Genomic DNA, 25402 nt, shown 5'->3' with positions numbered 1-25402 from the left:
TCTGAGGCTATGGTGTAAAATAAAGCAATAACCATTTTAGTTCTTTTCTTACTCTTTTTGAACGTCCATTACTATAAATATAAGATTTTTGTTGCTAAGGAGGATATGACAAAGTCATAAACTGAATAACCATTAACTTTGTACCCTTTTCAACTACAGCCAGGGAATTTTCAATCTTACTGACTGTTGTTGAGGGATGGGTCCTTTTGATTGAGGAACACGTGTTTCTGAAACAGAGTGATAAAAGCAGAAGCGTAAGCTTTACTATAAATTGAGCTACATGTCAGTTGTAAAGTATTAGGCAGGCAGGCAGGCAGCCTTTATTTCAATACTGGATACGTAATCAAAACAGGACATACTAATAACTAATTCAAAAGTAAGCTACGGACATAATACTTTTGTCTGAAGTTCTAATGTAATCAGCAGCTTTCTGAAACCACAAGTGACCGGAAGTACTCCACACTTTGTCACCAAGTTCTAATGAAGTAAGAAACCTAGAAAATGCATCGAGGGAAAGAGTGTTTAATGCCAGGCAGTAAAAAGCTGAAGCCCAAAGTTCAAAAACATATTTAATATATATATGTTAGACATGATAAATGGAATATTGTGAAAAATCATAAAATCATGACAAAACAATACTTTGTATGATGACAATCAAGTAAGGGTGGAATGTGATTGTAAATGCATACACGAGGAGATATAAATAATTACTTGTGACGATTTCTGTAAACCTACACCCATAAAGTTAAGTATTCGATTTTCATTCATTGTACATTAGCTGTGGATGGATGTGATTCACATGAAGCATGAAAGTTTGGGAGGACTATCAGGGCTAAATTTAGCTATATAAAACATCAACTAGTGCAACCTATTACTGAAAAATGCAACCTAATATTGAAAAATGCAACCTTATATTTATGTCTATATGCACTAAGTGCATGTCACCAAAATTCAAATTTGTGTCTGACTAAGCCTTTCTTGTCAACACATCAATCTTTGAACAAACTCAATGTCTCTCAGTTTTATTTACCATTCCTTACCAATCCCTGTGTTGTGTCAGTTTCATGATCATCGATCACACAGTCATCGGAGGTCTGTGATTTTACTTACCGTATATAGACGAGTTTATGCATCTATGTTTCAACTTTGATAAATTTATGGGACCAGGGTGCAACCTGTTTTAGTCTGGTGCAACTAGCTTTTCATGTTAACATGTGCATCAAGTTTTTTAAATCAAACCCTGACGTGTTTCACATCAAGTAATGAAAGGTTCTTGGGGACAATAAATTATGTGAGACAGGGTATTAAAAATCTGACAATTAATTTATCATGGCCTTAATTAAGTAGTTATGAGTCATCTAACATATGAAATGAGTACACTTCACAAATATAATAGTTTTCAAATCACAAATGTGATACAAGCTGTCTGACAATGAGTCTTGTACTGGCAGTCAGTGATACATAGCTAGGGAACTACAAACACAGGGCAAATGGAAGTCAACATTTGAATTAACTTGCTCAAAATTATTATCTAAATTTCCTTTTCTGCCTTTCAAACCAATGATGCTGTGTCTATGCCAAAACATCAAAGCCTCGACTGGGTTCTGTCAGCTAATATGTGAATTAGAATCGGGAGGAACACATTATTAAATATTCCTCACAAATAGATGTTCTGTGTGGAACAGTTTTCATTCAATATTTAAAGAGTGACTTAGTTCTACATTTGTTGGGATTACTTAGGCATCAGTAGTCTGTAGTGAAATCACACAGAACAGTCCAGTGACGTGGCAATATGGCTTGATGGCTTGATGACGATATGGCTTGTCTAGTTTCACTGCATCATCCGACACTATTAACACCTGATCAATGGATCAGAAACAAACCAATGTGTTAAATCTGACATCAATGACAGATTAATTTGGTTAGTTATAATACCATAATAGATTACACAACTCGAATCAATGTGTCCAATTATCACAGTGACAAGATTGTCCCCACATTTTGACTGAGATTTGACTTCTCCATGTGATCAATAATACATTGTAGAGTCTTGCTGGGGTCATGTGAGATAGAGTTATCTCCCCTTTCAGGAGACCGATGCTTGGGGGATTCCTTTTGATGTGGCTTTATTTCTGTCTTCTTGCTCTATCAGACGTTTCAACTCTTCAGTCTTCTTTTTGTCGATAACTTCCATTTCTCTTATTTTCTGTATAAATAAACATAATTTTAGTGAAATATCCTTTCCTCAATCATGTACTTATCCCATAAGTTTGGTTTCACATCACTTTTAGCAATTTTCCAGCCATATCACAGCAACAGACACCCAAAATGGGATTCACATTGTTCCTGTGTGGGGAATCAAACCCTGGGTTTCAGCCTAACAAGCCAATACTTAATCCGCTTGGCTACCCTACTGCTCCACTTTATCGCAGAGCCATTAAGTAGTAAATGTAAATATAAATTAGCAGGTGTGTGCTGATGTACAAGGGGATACAAAAGCATGAAAAAGCTTTCATCAGTCATCCATTGAAGACAGATACCTGCAAGAACTGACCCATGAAAAGAAATAATGGCGACTTGCAGGGTTAATGGAGCTACTTTAGCCACAAATGACAGTAAACTGTCATTCTCTCTTCACATCTTTATCACAATTTGTGTACATACTTGAGATACTTCTGTCTCTATGATGCCTCTATATTTAGACCCTTGTCCCAGCTTCTCCATGTCGGCCAGAAAGTTACGTCTTTCCGTAATTTCATCTTGCACTGTAGGATACAAACATTGATCATTGCACAAACATTTCATTAACAACTTTGACACGATAACGTCAGATAAAAGCTGATGCACCCTGTTGATGTATGGAGCTCATTAACAGTAGTTCCTGCCAGTTGATAGCAGTTGCCTTTTTATTGGACCAGATTGGCTTATCACATCAATAACACTATCCATTATATGATAAAGAATACTGAACTTGCTCCCATGTAATACCAATTTTATGAAACGAGTGAATACTTCTGGTACATGGCAGAGAGTTTACTATTTATTTATCACTTCCATTTATAATGTTGTTTTTTAATTTCACTGTCGTGAGTGAATAGGCAGACATCTACGCGATCCACAGCTTACTCCAATTGAGTTTAACAAAATAGTACTTCAAACAAGTCAAATGTTGATACAGATTAACTTAGTACCATAAAACAGCCCAACCTTAAAATTCAGGGGTCCGATCAAAAAAGCTACCGCAGCACTTAAGTTATTGTAACTCCCATACTTTCTTTGGACAACGATCACCTTGTGTAGAACAGGTCCTTGCACCACAAAGTTTACAATCACATCACAATGCCCTATGATGTAATTTGTGGAATTTTGTTGCAAGATCCAGGTAAAACAATGCCTTGTGACGTCAGCCTAGCAACAGGATGCCTGGGGTCGTTGAGTGTGCATAAGCTCCACTCAGTGATCTATCATCTCTACATGCAATGTCATTGAAAATGCCCAGGGATGTTGGGAGTTTTCAATATTTGTTAGAGAAGCTTGTTCCCACAGTACATATATTAAACAGGTGATCTCTTCATGGGGGAGTAATAAATGGTATTATGGTACCAAGAATTCCAAGTTCACTGCAGTTGACTCATGAGATTTATGGAGGGTCGGTTCTTTTCAGCACCAGCTAGTCCTTGAAGGGTTGTTAATTCTTTAATTTAACCCTCATTTAGCAGTGTTAGGCAACATGACAATCTAAAGCAATCTCTATTATTAATCTCAATCCATCAATGTCTCTCTTGACAGTGTTCAACATGAAGGGTTGTCCTTTACAGCGTTAGAAACTAACAGTTTCAGTCCACTAGTCCTCTAATGATAACATATAGCAAAACCACTAGAAATGGCAAATTTCTATTAGTCCTTATCATACCGTAACTATTGGACAGTTTGGCAAGGACTAAAGGACTAGTGCTAATTTCTAACGCTGCTATAGGTTTGCTTCCAAAGCATTTAAATCTCTGAACTGCCAAAATCTTTCATTTTTAACACTTTAGCCAATGACATGGACCCTTTGAATTGTGTGCTAAACTTAGAACACTGCTTTCTGTAGAAATATGTCAAAGTTTCCAGCTACGACAAGTTTTTGTTAACATCTTATTGTGATGCTGTGTAACGATTTGAACCTACATGCCCCCAAAGATTCTATAAAGTATTTGAGATTCTGTAACGATCAGTGTACTTACATTCCTGGAACCTATCCACGTCAGACTCTTCTCCAATCTCCATTTCAACACGTTTCCGTACACGAGCCATTGGGATGGGGTCCATGTCTTCTCCATAGGCCATGATGTTTGCTAGTTTCTCCTTCTCACGAGCTGACCGTGTGTCTTGAGGAGAAAATTAAATGATTTGATTCCTTCACCACTCAATTATACTATCATCAATCAAGTGAAGCATATCAGTTCAATATTTCCAACCGAATGCTGAAGCCTCTCTGTTCCAATTCATATACATAACAGCGTTTGATTTAGCCACATAAAACATACATATATGAAAATTGGCCAAATTGGGTGTCACATTTACACGGACAGATCCACAGGTTTCGGAGTCCACATCACACAACCAACTAAAGCCACACAATCCTACCGACTCCCAAACAATCAATCAATATTCACAGCCAGCTAATGGGCATGGCCTCAGCCCTTCATAATCAACAATCTAAAAAACAACAAAAAATCCTAATACTTACCAACTCGCTCAGTAGACTACAAGCCCTCCAAAATAAAAAAAACAGAAACCACCCTAAACTAATAAATCAAATACTAAAAAGCTCAAACGATTTAACTAAGGCAGGCAAACAAATAGTATTCATTTGGATCCCTGCCCACGTAGGAATATACGGCAATGAAAACGCTGATAAAGCAGCTAAACTATCCCTAAAAATCCCCGAAATAAGCGCTTAAACCTACCCATCTCCAAATCAGAAATTAAAAGTGTCAACAAACAAAAAATCACCCAAAATTGAATAACTGATAATATCTAAACTCAAATAGCCAAATCAAAAAGGTTCTCAAAAAAAACCTAACCAAACCAAAAATTCTACATCCGTCCAAAAGAATCATGCAACAGGAACCTGCCCACATTGCAAACAACAACAAACCCCAGAACACGCACTCATACACTGCACCCACTACCTAACACACCGAACTACACTACAAACCACCCTAAATCTAAATAAGGCTCTTACTCTAGAAGCAATCCTAAACCAACAAAATGAAATAGAAAAATTCAAAGCCTTAGGCGTATACTTAATCAAAACAGGACTAATAAATCGCATTTAAAACGCCAATAAACTACCAAAACCAAACCACATAATCAAACTAACAAACTTCCATACTCAGCTCCTTTAGTTCGCCCCCCAAACCCTCTTGGCATTTTTTCCAAATCTCAAAATTTCCAAAATTCTATTTAAGCAACCACTAAAACACCCTACTGGATTGCCAAACAACTTTTTCCCCTTTTCCGAAACACATTAAATGGCCTGGCCGGGCCCGCGTGCGAATTATGCTGCAGTCGGAAAGCGCACGTAAAATCTCCAATATAAGTAAGTAAGTAAGTGTCTACAACCAAAAGATAATAACCTAGAAATAAATCTCCCATACACATGTCCTCAAAAATAGGAAAAAGGGCACAGCCCCAGGCTTAGACCTCACTTCCTACCAGATAATTAAACAACTACCCCCCAAACTACTACAAACTCTTCTAAAACTCTATAACCTCATATATCTAAACGGACAGGTCCCATCACCTTGGAAACAAGCTCTGGTCATACCGAACCCAAAACCAAACAAACCAGCTGACCAGGCTAACTCATACAGACCAATTTCCCCAACTTCTAACTTATGCAAAGTAATGGAATCATTGGCAAAAAACAGGCTACAATACTGTTTAGAACAAAACAACATAATCAATCCAGACCAAAGCGGTTTCACTCCTGGCCGCTCAACCATACATAACCTCGCCCGATTAGAGCAGGACATTAAAACAGGCCAACACAGCAAACAATATACTACAGGCATCTTTCTAGACGTCTCCAAAGCATTCGACATGGTTTGGCCTAACGGGCTAATACAAAAACTACAAAAAATAGGACTTAAAGGTCAAATCATAAACTATATTCAAAGTTTCCTTACAAACCGCAAAATCACCGTGGGCACAGACCAAACACTATTGGACCAGTGTCCCCTAGAAAACGGCACTCCCCAGGGCAGCATCCTAAGCCCCACACTCTTCAATATTATGATCAACAACCTTTTCGAGGGATTTTCCCCCCCCAGTAAACACATTTAAATTTGCGGATGATGGAGCCCTCTGGATCCGCACTAAAAGCATTAAAATGGCCCAAAACTTACTTAAAAGTCTCTAAATAAAATACAGCAATGGGCAGACAAATGGGGCTTCTTCCTTAACTCGGAAAAAACAACAGGAATAGTATTTAAACACAAAAATATGCAACCCGCCTCCCCAAATCTCCAACTAAAAAACAAACAAATCAAATTTCAAAAACAAACCAATTTTTAGGATTGATCTTCGATGAACATCTCACCTTGGAAGCACACATTAAAAACCTAGAAACCAAATGCAGCAAAGATCTAAATAAGCTAAGATGCCTAACAGGCTCCAACTGGTGGGGCCTCAAGGGACACCCTCCTCTCACTCTATATATCACCAATTAGTTCTAAACTAGACTTCGGCTGTGCCATTTACAACACCCTAAACAACTCTCTCATTAAAAAACTAGACTCAATCCAGTATCAGGCTCTAAAACTAATCACACGAACTCAACATGGCACCTCCAGCACATCACTCCAGGCCTTCACAGGAGAAATGCCACTAAAACTACATAGGGAACAACTAACCCTAAACTTCTGGGCCGCATCCCAATCAAACCCTCTAATCCAAAACATAATAAACAACAATGTTAGCGCCAAAAACCAAGCCCTAGCGCGGAAACATCCACTACTTACTCCAATATCCCAAAGAATAATCAATTACCTAAATGAACACAAAATAAATAATCTCAAACAAAACAGTAAACAATCAAATATCTTCACCCCAAAACTTAAAATACCTAAGATAGACACAACACTAGTCAATACACCAAATAAACAGACTGATCCTAACATCGCTAAAACCACCACACTAGCATACATACACGAAAATTGGCCAAACTGATGTCATATATACACAGACGGATCCTCAGATCGGATCTCCAAACACAAAGGTTTCGGAGTCCACATCGCACAACCATCTAAAATCACCCAATCCTACCGACTCCCAAACAACCAATCCATATTCACAGCCGAACTAATGGGCATGGCCTCAGCCCTACACAATCAGCAACCTAAAAAAAAAAAAAATCCCTCAGTGAACTGCAAGACCTCAAAAATAAAAACACAAAAAAACGCTCCAAACTAATAAACCAAATACTCAAAAGCTCAAACAACTTAACTATGGCAGGCAAACAAATAGAATTTATTTGGATCCCCGCCCACGTAGGAATCTTTGGCAATGAAAACGCCGATAAAGCAGCCAAATTATCCCTTAAACTCTCAGAAATAAACTTAAACCTACCTATCTCAATCAGAAATTAAAAGTGTCACTAAACAAAAAATCACCAAAAAATGGCAAAATATATACCTAAACTCAAATAGCCAAATCAGAAAAGTTCTTAAAAAAACTCTAAAACTAAACCAAAAATACTACACCCATCCCCAAAAATCAATAGAATAGTCACTAAACTACAAACAGGCCACACCAAACTAAATAACCACCTTAAAATAGCTAAACTACACGCAACAGGAACCTGCCCACACTGCAAACAACAAGAAACACCAGAACACATACTCATTCACTGCACACACTACCAAACACACCGAACCACACTACAAACCACCCTAAATCTTAATACTGCACTTACTCTAGAATCCATCCTAAATCCACAAAATAAATTAGAAAAATTCAAAGCCTTAGGCATATACTTAATTAAAACAGGACTAATTAGTCGCATCTAAACCCCAAATAAACTAATATAACCAAAATCACGAAAACTAACAAACCATCCACCACACACAGCTCCCTTAGTTCGCACTCTACATGCTCTTGGCATTCATTCCAAATCTCCAAATCTCAAAATGACTATATAAGCAGCCCTTGAACCCCCCTCCCAGGTTGCACCACCACTTCCTTTTCCCCCTTTCGGAAACACAGTAAATGGCCTGGCCGGGCCCGTGTGCGACATACGCTTGCAGTCGGAAAGCGCACTTAAAATCTCCAATATAAGTAAGTAAGTGTCTTCAGACTTGCTCTCGCCTCCCTAGGAACATGCTTGGTCCCTGGGAAGTCTATGTATGCTCACCATTGTTATAGATATTTGTTAGCTACCTATATATATGATGTTCATGTAAATAAATCTGTGTATATTGTCATCTCTTGTTCTACCTGGATAAGCTACCCCCTTTAGTCAGAACATGACAGAACTAAAAGTGTTAGTTTCTACCGCTGTAGTATATGCATAGTCCAATCAAAATCGCTTAACAAAACCACCATTCAGTTCATAAACAATATGTGCAGGATTTGCAGAGCATGTGTACTGTCATTGACATATGTTTTCCAAATATTTTCAGATTTTAATCAGATTTCATGAACTTCAAGAGGTAAGACCCATTTTATTACAATAAGGATGTTGATTATCGATCAGATCATCTTGACTGGGCTGCCATTTTGTTTATAGCACATGCAAGTAATATGAGAGGTGGAATCTGATTAAGCAATGGGAGGGGGGTGGTGAGTGAGAAAAAATTTAAAGTCACATCGGCAATATTTCAACCATATTGTGACCATCACGGGTTAAACATAATAAATACATTTAGACTATACATTTGTTACCTGCATGGACCCCAGCAGGATTTACACCATCCCTTAAGTTGTTGGCGATGATTGACAAATTTAGCAAAACAATAAAACAAAATATATTGTATGACTAAAAAACATGTGGCAGTAATAAAACTACTTTGAAAGACATGGTCTAACATACCCTCTCAAAGGGACAATCCTTTTACACTACTTCAACCCCCTTCAAGGATACAGGAAATAACAATCTCAGGTATCAAATTTATTCTGCCAATTATAAAAACATACTTGATTATGTAAGAAACATATCAATCAAAATTCAGGAAATAACACAATTTCTCTAAACAACCGATGATTAAATGAGAATTTATATTAAAAAGATCCTTGAACATGTTAAAGGATGAAACTTTGAAATATTGATCCCTTGTGATGGCAAAATCAAAACAGTTAAGCAGGACATGCTTGACTGTGATTCTCTCATCACAAGGTATACAAAATGGAGGATCTTCACCTTTCAATATATATTCATGTGTATATCTGGAATGGCCAATACCAGATCATCGTAAAATGACCTCTTTAAATCTGGATTGACAACCCATGTAAGTGTAACCAATAGTTGGTTTTATTGCATGTAATTTATTTATGCCTACTTGGGTGTCCCACTTCTTTTGCATAAGATCTCAAAAGTAACATCTGGTTACAGGTGGGTCATCGCTGTATGGAATTTGAACTGGTGTCACAGATTTGGCCATTGTGTTCCCTGTGATTCCTACATGGCTGGGCAACCAACAGAAAATGATGTCAAATTTATTGGCCAGTGGCAAGATCATTATATAATTCAAGAATTTTGATTAAATGTGGATGTTTGCACCTCTGATTTTTAAATGCCTGAAGACAAGAAAGAGAGTCTGAAAAAAATGATATATTGCTTATGTTTGGATTGTTTACTAATGTACTCTAGTGCTGTTGATATAGCCTTTGATTTTACTGTAAAATGAAACTGTTTTCTGATAGTGTTGATGAGATAGCCCTGCAACCAGTGACGGTGGTGATGGCAACTGCATCACCATCCTTGGAGCCATCTGTAAATATTGATTTGTAAGTGTTATGTGTATTTCTTCACTGATTATATTATTGTTGATAAAGTAGTTGATTTGTATCAGATTTCTTTAACTTCATTAATGTTAGATCCACCTCTGGTTTTACCAAATGCCATGGTGGAGAAGACAGGAGTTTGGTCTGGGTCTGGGCTATATTTTCTAAATTAATTTGAGCAGAAGAAATATGAGATTGTATTCTGATTCCTAGGGGTGGAGTAAGAGACGGGTTTTTTAGAGAGTTCTTTACGCTTGTAAGTGATGGTTCATCCTGCTTCACATACAGACTATCTGCTTTTTTCAAATTACTTTTATAAGCTCAAGTTAAGAGTGGATGAGCGCTCTGTACAGTTGGAGGAGGGTTTTCTGATCATCTCCCCATTTTGAATTTGAAACTACTTTTATTAAATCAAGTGCCTTCAGGAATTTAGTCTTTAAATAGTTTATTTGCGGTAGAAAGGTCAAGTGATGGTAAAAAATAATACCAAGAAACTTGGCCTCTTTGACAACTTTGATAGGAGCACCATCCAAAACTAAATAAGGGTCCTTAGGCAGCTTATATTTTCTACAAAAATGAATGCAGTTTGTCTTGGCTTTTGAAAACTTAAAACCATTTTCATGAGACCATTTATGAATTTTATTTGAACACAGTTGCAGTTGCCTTTCAATCATATGCATGACTTACTACGACAAGAAATATTAAAATCATCCACAAATAAAGATCCATCAATTGAATTGTTCAAAACCTTTGACAGACTGTTAATCTTTATGCTAAACAATGTGATAGTCATGATACTGCCTTGTGGGACACCCTGATCCTGATTGTAACGGTCAGACAGGGTTGAAACAACATGAGTGAGTGAGTTGGGTTTAACGCAGCTTTTAACAGTATTCCAGTTATATTGTGGCGTGTCAGCTTAATGTGGGAGGAAAGCCCAAAGTGATGCAGGCGAACACGGGTATGGTGCTGACATAATCAGGGCAAACCAGGATTCGAACCCACAATCATAGGTTTCTGGTGTGCCCAAGGGACGCAACTCTGCAAGCGAATCGCTGCACCTTAGATGACTGGGCCACCTGTGCCCCGTGAACCAACATGAACTTGAAATTGTCTCTCTTTAAAAACTGAGATATATATAGAGGCAAACAGCCCCTTAAACCGAAATCATGAAGATTTTTTAAAATGCCAAACTTCCATGTAGTATAATGTCTTTTCGAGAATGAAAAGGATAGATAGAGCATGTTGTTTATTTATCATGGAATTTTCAATTAAAGACTCTGAACATACTAAATGATCAATGGTACTTCGATTTTTGCGGAAACTACATTGAATATTAGTAATGAGATTGTTGGTTTCCAAGTACCAAACTAAACAGTTATTTACATACATTCCATAGTATTACAAACACAGCTAGTAAGGGAAATTGGCCTGTAATTAGTGAGTGAGTATGGTTTTACACCGCTTTTTGCCATACTCCATCAATTTCACAACGGGGGAGACTAGAAATGGACTTAACACATTGTATCCATGTCGGGAATCAAACCCGGGTCTTCGGCATGAAGAGCAACGCTTTAACCGACTGCCCCACCCGTAATCAGAGAGATTGGTATGATCTCGATCAGGTTTAGGTTATTTGATTTTGAACGACAGTAGCATTTCACCATGATGATGGAAAATTACCAGAAGTCAAAATATTGTCCAAGATATTTAGCATTGTTTCTAAACACGATTCAGGTAAATGTTTAAGGATCTGAAAATAGATATTATCATGCCCCAAAGAAGTATAAGATTGCCCAAGGGTGGTATGGAGCTCATGAATGGAAAAGATTTCATTATAGTCATCACCATTGTCTCACTAAAAATTCATTTTCTTTTTTTCTCGCTGTTCCTTAAATTTCTGAAAGTGTGGTACATAATTGGATGATGAGGAATTTTTACCTAATGATTCACCTAATTTGTTAGCAATATCAGATTTATCTGATAGAAGAGTGTCAGCCTCCTTCAGATGGTGAACACTGGATTTGGACCTTTTTCCTTTAAGTTTCTGCATCATATTCCAAACCTTAGAAATAGGTGTTCTTGAAATAATTTTAGAAACATATTTTTGCCATGACTGTTGTTTATTTTGCTTAAATGTGCGACAAGCCTTGGCATTTGAAATTGAAGTTATGAATTGTGGAATGGCGACGAAACTATTTTTTTGCCTTCTTCCTAGCCTTTCTAGCCTGTTTGCAGTTAGTGTTCAACCATGGTTTACAAATATGTTGAACCGTAGAGGACTTTGGGATACATTCATCAGCAATTATATTTAATTCATCAGAAAAAACTTGAATAGGATCATTGACATTTAGAATTAATTTGGGCTTTAATCTTTCAGTGCATAATGTGTCCAGTAAAATTCCATCTTGATGATGGTGGGGCATCTGTTGGATTTAGCAGAACACGGCTGTGAATTGTGCTCTGACTAACCAAAATAGAAGATCCTCCAGTAGCCTTCTCACCTTGAGGAGACAAGCACTGGTAGGAATCATAATGTCTTAAATCAAATTTGTCTGTGGATTTTAGGTATGTTTCTTGCAAACATAATGCTGATGGATTAAAATCTTGAGTTAAAAATTGTCAAAATTGATTCTGAGTCCTCTACAGTTCCAATATGTGGAGACATTACTCTTCGGAAGTTTAACTGAGGATCTACCCAGTCCTTTCTTAGAGGGCGCCAAACTGTGTGCCCTATGGCGGCAGTTATCTGACACGTCCATGTCCTCGAGGGTTCCAAACTTATTAAACAATTGGACCTGGTTTTTCCATCCTTTTGAGGGTCTGCCACTCTAATATTGTTGTCAATGATTCTGTTCTGGGTTTGGGTTTGTTTTTAAATACGTGTTTGACATTTGTTTCAGATTGCAGTTTATTTATTTGACTGAGATGATGATTTGTCTTGTGAAGTTGTTTGGGAACTAACTGTCAGTTTCTCGGAGAGTTGTTGTATCAGCAGATAATGAAATGATTTCAGGAGATTCCTTGTTGGTCCAGGTGAAGTCTGTCTGACATGCAACAGCTGTGCATGAAACAGGCTGTGGAATACGTTGTGGGGCATGTTGTGAAATTGGCTGTGAAACAGCTAGAGTAAGGACTGCGAGAAGACTGTCCTTCATCCAGAACAATCTTCTTCGCCTCTTGAAATGAGATGTTCCTTTCATGTTTTATTTTTACAATTTTGGACTCACGTTTAAATGTAGGACAGTCTTTAGAAGAGGAAACAAAGTTTACACATTTGTCACAGGTAGCACTATCTGCACACCTGCCACCGCAGCGGTGGCAAGCAGCTTGCTTATCACATGTTCTCAAACCATGGCCATAATGCTGACACTTGTAGCATCTCAATGGGTTAGGAATTTACATTTCCACTTTGATGCTACAAAAACCTGCTCTCATGGAATCTGGAATATTTTGTAAACCAAAATTGAATAAGTAAGTATTGGTCTTAGTTAACTCACCATTTCTTTTAGGGGAAAAGTGTTTTACAGATATATTACATTTTGGCTTTGTAGTTCTTCCAAAAAGTCATTCTCAGTCATATCAGCAAGGAATCATCCTCTGTCGTTCCGGGAAACAATTACAGGAACATTTGCAAGGGTCTTAATTGAAAGAAAGCTAACTGCTTCCTTGTGTCGCCTACATTTGATCAACAAACATCCACTGCGTAATCTTTTGACATCTTCAACATCTCCATCTATGCCTTGTATAACCTTTGCAACAGCAAATGGATTGATCTTCAGAGGAGTGTCATCCAAAGTAGAAATAACCAATATTGAGGGCATCCACAGACTATCATGTGATTCATAAGAACAGTTTTTCATTGGGAGTTCCATGCTGGTAGTGATTTTGATTCAGCCTCTTGGGTGCCCACCCACCATGGAGTGTCAACAAGGACTATGTCATATGCCTGTGGGTTTCTGACACCAAGGATACCAAGAGGATATACTCAAACAGAAACAACATAAAAATGTTCCACCAGGATTGGTCCATGAGCACTGATGAGCCTTCTGGAAATTTTCCAGTTATAGTTCAAAATACATTTCAAAAGCCCACACGTGCAGGAGTATAATATGACGCTGTTCTGTTTGTCAAATAACGTCAGAAGTAAATTGACCAAATCAATAGCATGAAATATAGTTCATTATAGACTTTCCAAAAATGTGCAAATGAAATTCAATGCACAGGGCTCGACAAGACCAACTGATTGATAGGACCGGGCCCATCCTTCCACCCATCTTGGCAAAGTAAGGGTCGAAGTGGTGTATTGGGCAAAGGAACACTACTCCTGGAGCCAATGCCCCCAACCACCAAACTCCCATCCACCGCCAACACAGGGATGCAACCAATGGCAAACAGGTTGCCCAATTCGGTCGCCTCTCACAACCAGCATTGTGGTGCTGGGGACACATTCTACGCCGGGTCTCCACAGGGACATAGAAGGGACATGCAATCGCCACTGGTGGCACTACAACAGAGCCACGAAATTCCAGCCAAGTTTGGCAAGGGTGGAAACTGGACTTTTACTGTTAGTTAACTCACTTGCCTCAGGAAGATGATAAAAAAAGTGAAATCAGAAAGCAAAATATATATCATGATTATAGTAAATCTGTTTCTGTAAACAAACTTTCATCTCTTCATTCTCTCCTACAAAATTAAATACCAATACATGAGGTTGTGTTAATTATTCAAACTTACTTTGTCTCGGTGGAACATAATCTGGTTTTTCAAATGCTCCCATTTCTTCCATTGTGTCTTTTGTCCGGACACCACCACTGTAAGTCCTGGAACAAAATGTCTGAATAACACATGATGACAACGCAGGAGTTAGCATGTCAGAATTTGTATAATTTTACCACACAATTCACCTGAACAAGCTGTTATGAAATCACCTCCATGTCAAGGTGAGCTACACACATGATGACATCATTTTTTTAAGAAAAAGGATTGCCCTCTTATTACCTGGGGTTGATTATTTTGCTTGGTTTTTGAGGGGGTTTCTTCTGTCTCGGTCTGGCACTGGTAGTTGGAGCACATGCAGAAGGTAGACTGTCCCCACCTACAACAGTGACCAGTCACTCATCAGGCAACATGAACATATCACTGCATATGAAACGTGTGCTTTTAACAATATACAGTGTACACAGCTGGTTATAATTTTTTAACCAATGACCTTAAATACCTATATTTGCTATATCACTAATTAATTAATTATTCACCATAGGGTCAACATGGTCAATAGAATCGGTGTAATTATTTTCCGTACTTTCACAGTGCATCATATTTTTCTGCTTCATACTGATGGGCAAGTTCAAGACAATTTGTTTCATTGTTTGCAAAGCGGCCCACAGCAACATGTCATCATATCAACACATTGCTGCAAATGATAAAGATAATATTGTCCATTGTTGATGACATCACAAACACATTCACTGTGCTGATGTCTACACTAGTGATCGGTAAACTACCATTTTTCCAAATTTGAAAAAAAAAAGACGATAAGTAATGTTGAGAATAGTCTACTTGCAACCCAGAATTACAGATTACCTATCCCTCGGTGAAATAAGCATGATAAAGCAACAACAAAAAACACATCATGCACATAGGACACATAATCCATAATGCCTTGTAGCTTATAAGTAATTCTCCAAATACTGCATAGCTAGAATATCGGGTTTATTGGAGTTTTTACAGTGATCAGCTATGGATTACAGCTACAATAAACTACAGTTATATCAAACTCAAAGCTACCACTAATTTTAGTTTGTTATATGCGTAGTTCGTTATTCATAAGCATTTTGACAGACCGATTTTCTAGTTGTCACATTTTATAGACAGAATATATCCACTTCAAAAGTTATCGCCTAAACGCTGTTTTACTATTGTTAACTGAGGTTGTAAGTTGAGGACAATGTGTCAGTACTTAACAGCATTAGAAAGTTGCACTAGACCTGTAGTCCTAGCCAAACTGTGCAATAGTTAAGGTATCATAAGTACTATTAGAAATTTGCCATTCACAGGGGTTTTGCAATATGTTATCATTATAAAGAACTAGTGGACTAAAAGTGTTAGTTGCTGCCGCTGCTTAATCCAGATAATCACTTGTCTTCAACTGTTCATTGAGCAATGAAAAGTTGTGAGGGGCAGCGGATGTACTGACAGGCTGATTTGTTTGTTATAAACATAGACATTGTCGTTGACAGGGTACACACGGGAACACAAAGTGAGTTTGCTATATTCATTATTTTGATTATAGCATTTTCAATATATATCCATCAATTTTAAATGATAAAATATAGCAAATTGCTGGGACCACAAAAACAGTTCGTCATAAGCGTGTTGTAGTTTACTGTACAAGGTTCATTGAGCGAGTATCAGTATGAATGATTATTGTCCTCAGGCAGAGGACATTTTTCTGCCTTTTCCAAAGCTTTTACAGATATATGGTCAACTTTGTCCTGGAAAGGCCACACTCACCAAAAATCATGTATTACAGGAAACCAATGTGAGCATTACCATTAAAAGATTGTATAAGAGCTACTTCAACATAGCTTTATATTTTCACAGATTAACAATAAAGGGATATGACAGCAAAGTTTGATTCAGAAGAAAATACTTGCGAACACAGCATGAAGCAGGCTCAATGTGCAAATACTGCAAATTTTCAGAATTTCAGACTACATACTATACAACATAAAAACCTTTGTTTCTTTTCACATTGTACATTGAGCAACATGGATACATGAAGTTCATATTTGTAATGAGTTGCTTTACAGTGGTAATCTGTCATCATGTTTGTCTGTCGGGATGAAATCTCAACTCCTTTGGTTATCTGATCGACCAGGTTGTCTGCTATGGTAGTCGTCTTTGTGAAGCCATTCGAGGTTAGAACAGCCATCAGATTGCACATAGTGTTTTTATGTCCAGGGACACAACTTGTGTTCTACATGGGGTGGTGCCACGATAGAGCCAAGAGTGAGTGAATAAGTGAGTATGGTTTTACGCTTTCAGCAATATCACGGCGGTGGATACCGAAAAATGGGCTTCACACATTGTACCCATGTGGGGAATAGAACCTTGGTCTTTCATTGATGTTTGAACTAAGACTGTTCACTACCACTTGATCTCTGAAAACATCACCCCAACCTCTACCCTACCCTTTGTCAATTTTCTAAGTGCCCTGGATGCTTATTATGGCGAATACGTACAGTACTTTTCATGCTTATAATTGAATTAATTTACCAGATTTCCAGATAGTGTAACAACAGGATTAACTTGCGTAATTCAATATGAATTTGTTCCAATAACGATCATGACAAGAAGATGTGGGATACATATTACAAAGGTCAAGTTATTACCTCAGCTTAACTATGAGATCTGCTTATCTCCAGTCATAGCATTCAACAAAATGAATGAATTGCCATTTGGTGACAACAATACATCAATCTTTGCATCATTTAAGGTGCCTTATTAAACACTGTATGGATATTTGTAAAATTGTATATTTATATACTTATCCTATCTCACAGTATGTATTTCTTCCTTCTTCTTTCGATTGTCATGTGGGAACAGGCTTGAACAAAGTTTCAAGTTTCTAAAAACATTTCACCCAAACACAGCATCACCATGGTCACCACCCAAAGAAATTGGTCACACACTGGTCCTTGTGACCTGTAGTGCATGTGGCCTTGCCTCACTTGATCACCTGCCTACCCCTGCCACATCATGCTCTTTCTTGAGCGGACAGGCTACAGGAGCTGTGATGCGGGGATGGTCAGGTGGGCATATAGCGTGGGAGATAGCATAAGTATATAAATATACAATTTAATGTAAAATTTACAAATTTTTAAACTTATCCTCTTTCACACTATGCATTTATCCTAAGGGTGGACGGTAGGGTGCAGACACCCTAGTCTATAAAGACTACAACCGTGAGATGTACACGAGGAAGCTGGTGCTAAACAGTGAAACAAATAAAGAACCACAAGAACTTGTGAGTGGGTGAAAAGATCATAAGAGGCAATGTGACCCTGACGCTAGTCGGATGTAACATCATGAAATCGAGTATGACGTGTTACAAGTTTCCACGTAAGACATTGTTACACAAACGACCGTATAGCTTTGAATAAAGATCTATTCAGCATAAGACTTAAAACCAATCCGGAAGAGGTCTTCAGATAATCAGTTCTACAAGAAAGGCCACACCACTATCGCTGATGGACAATATGAAGAGCCAGTTTGGCATCTCTTTTGATGCTTCGTCAAAGCTATCAATCACACCCGCAGGGTTGAAGCACACTCAGAGAAGAAGATGAAAGATTGACAACATCCGCAAGAGGATCATGAAACCAATACTGAGACATAATGTGCCTAAAGCAGAGGTGAGCAGTTAGGGGCTTGGGACAGCCGCGTCTTCTGACGATTTTGATGTTGACGAGGTAGATCACCAGACAGTGTCGGACTCCACCCACAAAAAAACTCCATGATGGCGGACAAAGTGCAGTTGCTGTGCAAGGCTCTAGACTCAAACAGGATTGGATGTCACAGGAGGAGGCAATCCAGGTGTAGGTGTAGGCGCGAAGGATAGTCGAGTTGAGCCAAAAGGAAATGGGATGACGAGTCTCTTGCAGGAGTCCGGAAGTGGTGCCCCGAAGTGGCGTCAAGGTAAACTCAGAGAGCTCTAACCGGGCATAAGCTGATTCTCCATGATGAGGTCCCAATGAAGCCCCAGAAAGACCTTCCCATTGTGTATTCTCTCAAACTTGATCCTGTTACCATCGAGAGCGTGGATCTCACTCACTCTAGCAGCAGTTGATAGGGCCAGGGCCAGGAGAAAAAACATCTTAAGGGTGAAAACTCAAAGTTATTCTTCAGCAAGTGGTTCATACCCCAGAGTGGTTCGATGGCAGAGGATGACGTTAAGATACAAGTGGACCAGCCTTCCACCTCAAGTTGTTCAAAAATCTGTGTCCCATTATAATGTCTATGCAACTGAATAACCAGTCTTGATCATACAGTAGGGTCGTGGTAGGCTGAATGCGGCACGACTGTAGAAGTGTGTCCTCCTTATTTGCTAGTGAAGTGATGGTCGTTGATGTGGTCTTGAAAAAACGACGAAAGAGGTATAAGCAACAATGGAGTGCCTGTCTGGTTAGGATTCTTGATGAATCTGTGTATTGATGTAAATCATGATGTCACTCTCAGGGTGGTATATAGCGATAATAATCAGACATAAATCTGTAATCCGGATACGATGGGTATCAATACATAACAGCCAGGCTTTGCATAAGGGAAGAAGCAAATGTGACAGTTTCAATCCATAGAGGAGGGGTATCGATCTAAGCTGTGATGACCATCCCTATAAATGTTACATCGATGTCGATCCCTGGTCAAATGTCGATAGCCATGTTGATTCGAGTCTGGGTCAGAAGATCAAGATCGGTCTCGACGTCGATGGTGATCAGAGTGGCCTGTAGAGGTAGATCTATCTCGCCCTCAATGTAGGATCGACCTGATGAATGATATCGATCTGAAGAATCGGTTAGACAATCTTCATCAGTACAATGTCAAACTTGATGTATGTCTGCATCTTATCAGTCTTCTGAGATCAATGTAGATCTGTGGAATGTACATCCCTCTAATATCGATCATTCAAATGTGGATGTCGATCCTGGTCAGAGGTCTATCTCAAAGACGAGGCATCAACTTGTGAGATCAATCAGTAGATCCTGAGAAGGTTGACCCTTAGAACATCGATCTCATTTGTTTCGGTCCCGAGAACGTCGACCCGTTTAGCTGGAACATTGATCCCATAAATGTCGATCATTTGATGATCTATCCCGATAATGTTGATCACCCAACTGGTGACTCTCCAAGGAAGCACCATGATTCTTATCTGAGGTTGCAAGAGCGAACCCGGCTTTTACATTCCCCAGTAGAAGTAGAGAACAAACTTATACAATCAATCTGATGTGAAGTCGAAACCGCCTGTGTCCTGAGCATTCATCGAAACAGCCATCTGCATAATGCTACCCCTGCGTCATAGGGCCATATGACACAGTTGAACCAATCAACTCAACAGGGTGCACGGGAATCACTCACGTTGAGACGCCCAACGCTAACACCGTATTCGTGCGTGTGTGATTTCCGTGCACACTTTCGAGTTGAGTTGATTGGTTCAACTGTGTCATATGGCCCTGTTACGCAGGGCTAGCATTATGCAGATGGCTGTTTCAATGAATGCTCGTTCCACCCGTGACAAACAGGTCTGGTTGTTGATGTAATATAGTGATAGCTAAATAGACAGATTTTTCATTCATGCACCAATTGTCTTTAAATGTACTATCCAGTTATGTATGACTGTTTAATAATCATGATAATCTCATACCAACTTTGACTGGAGAAGGTCCAATAGTTTTTCAGATATTGTAGTAAACGTCGGTACCTTAAATTACCTTCCAGACTATAGACCATGGTGATGCTGGGATGAGTCTGGGTGAAATGTTTTTAGAAGCAGGAAACTTTGTGTGAGCACATTTCTACATATAAAGAATCAAAAGAAGAAGCAAGAAATGCAGTGTGAGAAAGGATATGTTAAAAATGAAGGTATTTCTAAACAGGCACTACTAATTTACTGTCTTTTGGATTAATATTACATAAAAAAATAACAGCATATCCTGTGAATCTTCTCAAATGTAATTAACATAACAATGTTGATCAAAACAAAAATAAATCTGAAGTACCCTATTATCATGTCTGAAATTGGAAATTAATCACTATTTAATATGTCTAAACATGTAACAGTTCGGATTTATTATCTCAGGCAGTAGTAGTAATATCTAAAATGTTTTCAATGTTGATGTTGTTAGGTTTTAAACAAGAGAAATATCTTTACTAATGAAATAGTCCACTGAGTATTCATTGCCCGGAAAGTTTAACATGTAAAAACCTAGCACTATCACTGGTTCAAAAATGAATGGCATTTGCTGTACTTACCTCTCAGAGACTTCTCAAGATGTCTTTGTTGAAAATTTGTTAATTTGGACTCTTTCATCATTTCTGAAAATAGAAAAAGTAATATTCACCCAGGTTATGTATGGTTTCAGCATGATACATCAGATACACCAGACACGCACCTAGCCATTTATGAACATGATAGACCATAGAAAAACGCACAAGGTATATATAATGTATACAGGGACTTACCGGACTCAAATCCACAGAAAAATCAACTTGGTGAGGTGAAATGGGGTTTAGTGAGTGAGTTTGGTTTAACGTAGATTTTAACAGTATTCAAGTTATATCACGACGTGTCAGCTTTATGTGGGCGGAAAGCCCGAAGTGATGCAGGTTTCAGACATTTACCACTTCAGTAAAACCAAAGAGCATGTGTTTGGTGCTGACAAACCAAAAACATAATCAGGGCGAACCAGGATTCGAACCCACAATCATAGGTTTCTTGCGTGCCCAAGGGACGCAACTCTGCGCAGCGAAATGTAGCGCCTTAGATGACAGGGTCACCCATGACCCCGAAATGGGGTTTAGCATCGCGTTCCAGATTATTGCACTTATTTGACAATGTGCATGCACGTATGTGTGTGTGCGTGCGTGGGTGCATGTCTGCTTGTACTAGTCTAGACCAAGGCTGATTGTATAGTGCTAGCCTACTGAGATCCCATCCTGTAGTTTAACATGAATACACAGCATACTGACTGAGCCGAGCAGTCCTTGTTTTAGCCCCTTAATGCACCAGACAGGGTAACAACAAGCATGACAAGTGCAATCTTTTAACATCTTTTGATATGACGTGAGCAAGGATCGAACCCCAGCCCTTCTGTTCTCCGGGCGGACAATCTACCACTAGACCATGGGGGTGGTCCCAAATAAGCTCGGATACAAAAAATTTGAATGCATGTTTAGGAAATAATTATGCTGTTTCATAATTTGGCAGCACTTACCAGCTTACAACTAATTTTTGTGTGTAATCATTTAAAAAATACTATATACAGTTGAAAAATTCGCAATTTTCTAGCTAGCACTTGTAGATCTGTTCCAGTTTTGGTAGTGCATTCTGTTATTAACTACCAGCCTATGGAGTATGTGCAATCTTGTGGTGGCGTACTGTCTCAGGGTCAAGTGTGTGTTTCAAAGCATGGCAAAACAACAGGATTTGAGGAAAATTTTCGTCGGGGGGGAAGTTCAAGTATGTCTTCAAGTGCAACATCATCAAACACTGAGGATAAGGAAGAATAAAGCTATTTTACTTGAATCAACATTGTTTCAGTTTTTTAATTTCTTTGGGACCCCCCATGTTGTAGGTTTTTTAACCTGGGACCCCTAAACTTAAAGGCTGTGGGTTCCAAGGACCTTCAAAATATATAACCCAGGTAAATCCCTGTATATCCTGACGTACACTATTTTCGAACAGTTAAGATGGCATTGCTGATATTTTAAGGAATGACTGAATCAAAGCTCAAATTCTGATTCATACCACTAGGTGATGTCTTCAACAATAGAATTCAGCTACATTCCAAAAGAATAATTACACTCAATAAAAGGTGTGCCCTTCATTACCTTGCCTGTAAATTTCTTCTGCACTTGAGTGAAGTCGCCTATTTTCGAACACCTCATTGATTTGGTACTTTAGCCGGATTTCCATGAATGAACAGACATGTTTGGGCAAAATATGTTTGGGCAGTTCTCAAAATACTTCTTGCAAGTGGCATTAAAACTCAAAAAGTAATTGAAAGTTTGAAACCTATTCACAAAATATGAATATTTGTCAAATTATTGTGTTTACATTATTGTACTCTTCCTTTTCATCTTGACACGGGCACCACAATTCTGAATGATGATGGAGTGTTCTCACAGGTGTACAGTACTTCACATGAACCCAATGTTGACAGACCAAACATGTGCATTCTCAAGTCGGCAGCTTTAATAACGTCACACCTCTCATTTTAATGCAACAAATCACTATCAAATGCGGCTGTTCAAAAATTTGTGTCGTTCAAAAATATGGTACTCGACGATATGTTAATTATGTCTCAATCTGACTGGTTCACTAAACAAAAAGCAACACAGACTTGAATAGCCTATCTTGAAAAATTCTTCCATCATTTCAACATAACTGAAATTGTCAATTTTTTTCAATGACCTGAATATATATCACAAAAGCTAAATAAGGTGTATTAATCACATGAACAACTGTTAAACATCTCAGTCACTTGTAAAATACAACTTTCTCTAAAAAAACAAGCCATCATCGGAGTATTTACAATGTCTTAGTAATGCTACACCTCTGTTTTTGCGCATGTAATCGCGATAAACATAGCCATCCGAATCTTGATTAATGCTTGAAAGCAGATGACACTTCATGAAAAGATTCCTTCTTCTTCATAAACAATCAAAGATATGAATATGCATGGCGTGGTATCAGAAATAGTGGAAAGTGTAGAAATACGGAGATCGGATTGATCGTGTTGACAAAGGTGACACTTTCACATCATAGACATAAATAATAAAACGTTAAATAATGTTAATTCAAAATTTACTGTGACTGCATGTCGAAGATGAAACATTATCTGTATGATAAAGTTCCACAAATGTAGTCAAGGGGTCGTCATGAGGTGTTGATAATAATACATTCATATAAAAAAGTTAAAACGATATGGGTTTTTTCTTTTAACGTCTCCTTTAAAATCACAGGGATATGGTATACTTTAATAACCTGTTTAATCAAAGAGGTACATGATATTTTTCTGATTACCTTTCAATAAATCATGTGTTTGTTTGCTATATTGTACTTGAGGGGTACTCCAAAAGCCTCCTGCTTGCACGTTAGCTCTCTGGGCCGCCATTTTGAAGCTTTGATGGAATCCAAGCAAAACGTCACTTCCGCTATATAAAGTGTGCGGTGTTTACATGAATCCATGGAAACCGAGATGTCGCTAATGCGGATGATTGTTAGTAACTAACGTAATTAACTCATACAACAAGCTCCGCTTAGCATTTCGTTCTTTTCATATGAAAATTATTCATACTGACATCCTTAAGTAGCTCGTAATTAATGTTGATACCATCTGTCAAAATATACCTAGTGCTTGTTTCATAAATCCTTCTTTTAAAGTCACGAAAGCTGACATAGAGTTATTGTTGTTTTCAACTCCTAAAATAACAGGAAACATACTCTGGATAAATAAATTATATCAAGAAGTCCTGTTTCACGACTATTACTAATCATTACTTAATTAACATGTGGGGTTCCAGGCTCGAGATCGATCAACTGAATGCCCGCGTGTATATTTGCGTGTATAGATGTTCGTTTTGATTTATGTCTTTCACTGAAATGTCTGGCCTAGACTCGAGTATTCACAGTCAATTGTCATATATACATAGAGGATATTTCATATGTCGAGTAAAATATCCTGGCCACACGACCACGTTAGTCGTCTCTCGCTGACTTGGTTGATGCATGTCATCGTATCCCAATTGCGTAGATCGATGCTCATGGTGTCAATCACTGGATTGATTGTCTGGTCCAGATTTGATTATATACAGACAGTCGTCATATAGCTGGACTATTGCTGAGTGCGATGTTAAACAACAAATAAACAAACAAATATTCTGCTTCATATATGCAACATGACGTCTCATGTATAAGTGGTTTTACCGGATCGCTCTAGTCATAGCTGTGAAGGTTTAGATCTTCATACAAAGAAACTGCCTTTCGCAATCACGTATCCTGCAATAAAAATGGCCATAGTTCATTTCATACGCTGTGCATGCCTACTCGAAGCGGGCACATACACAGCATGTCACAAATGTATTAAACATAACTTTCCAATATGCAATAATCATGTATATTTCATCATTTATTGTCATAATCATTATTATTATTATTATTATTTGGATCTTTCTACCCTAGGCATCAAGGGAAAGAAAGTAGTTATTTTCTACCGGGAATTATTACACTCAAGTAAGGACAAGATGTATGGATGAAAAACTTCTTTACTAGACTGACGTGTACGTTCTTACACCGTTATCAAGTGATGCTTCTAAAACAATTATGGCACGTACATGTATTTTTTCAAAGGTATGTAAAATTACACAGGTATATGTTAAGAGTGCATCTGAACGCAATTCCATACACGACTAAATATGCCAGATGTTCAAATCTACACCAGGGGTCAAGAGGTAGGGTAAATGTATTTTTGCACATATTTATATTTAGCTCCTGCGTATTTTAGTCATATGAACGCATAGCAAAATTACATATGAGAGCAGTTGGATTGTGCTGATTGGGGAAAGGTCAAGCTTGGATCCCATGTTCTACAGCAGTCGAGAATATTAGGTGGTTCTTTTTGAAAATGTC

General features: G+C 38.2%; 1 protein-coding gene across 1 annotated transcript; it reads right to left on the bottom strand.

The window, feature by feature from the left end:
- Window positions 1-654: 654 nt before the first annotated feature.
- On the bottom strand, window positions 655-23888 carry LOC139468235 (UPF0193 protein EVG1-like). Its single transcript, XM_071250069.1, has 7 exons — window positions 23798-23888; window positions 21025-21087; window positions 14992-15088; window positions 14728-14813; window positions 4227-4370; window positions 2665-2765; window positions 655-2206 (listed from the first exon to the last, which is right to left on the bottom strand). Exons 1-7 carry the CDS (start codon window positions 23886-23888, stop codon window positions 2087-2089), a joined length of 702 nt encoding a protein of 233 aa, XP_071106170.1. The 3' UTR covers window positions 655-2086.
- Between the last annotated feature and the right edge of the window lie 1514 nt (window positions 23889-25402).

This window comes from Haliotis cracherodii, unplaced genomic scaffold (assembly GCF_022045235.1).
Source record: "Haliotis cracherodii isolate W230 unplaced genomic scaffold, xgHalCrac1.p SCAF_2, whole genome shotgun sequence".
NCBI lineage: Eukaryota > Metazoa > Mollusca > Gastropoda > Lepetellida > Haliotidae > Haliotis > Haliotis cracherodii.
Note: the sequence above shows the minus strand (reverse complement) of the source record. Positions and strands in the feature narration are given on the sequence as shown.

Bases quoted from the DNA above. Each gene is read 5' to 3' on its own strand.
- LOC139468235 (XM_071250069.1), bottom strand. From the start codon at position 23,888: ATGGCGGCCCAGAGAGCTAACGTGCAAGCAGGAGGCTTTTGGAGTACC. The intron at 15,089-21,024 runs GTAAGTACAGCA...TCACTGTTGTAG, and splicing joins TCTTGAGAAGTCTCTGAGAG to GTGGGGACAGTCTACCTTCT. The intron at 4,371-14,727 runs GTAAGTTTGAAT...TTTCTCCTCAAG, and splicing joins TTATGTTCCACCGAGACAAA to ACACACGGTCAGCTCGTGAG.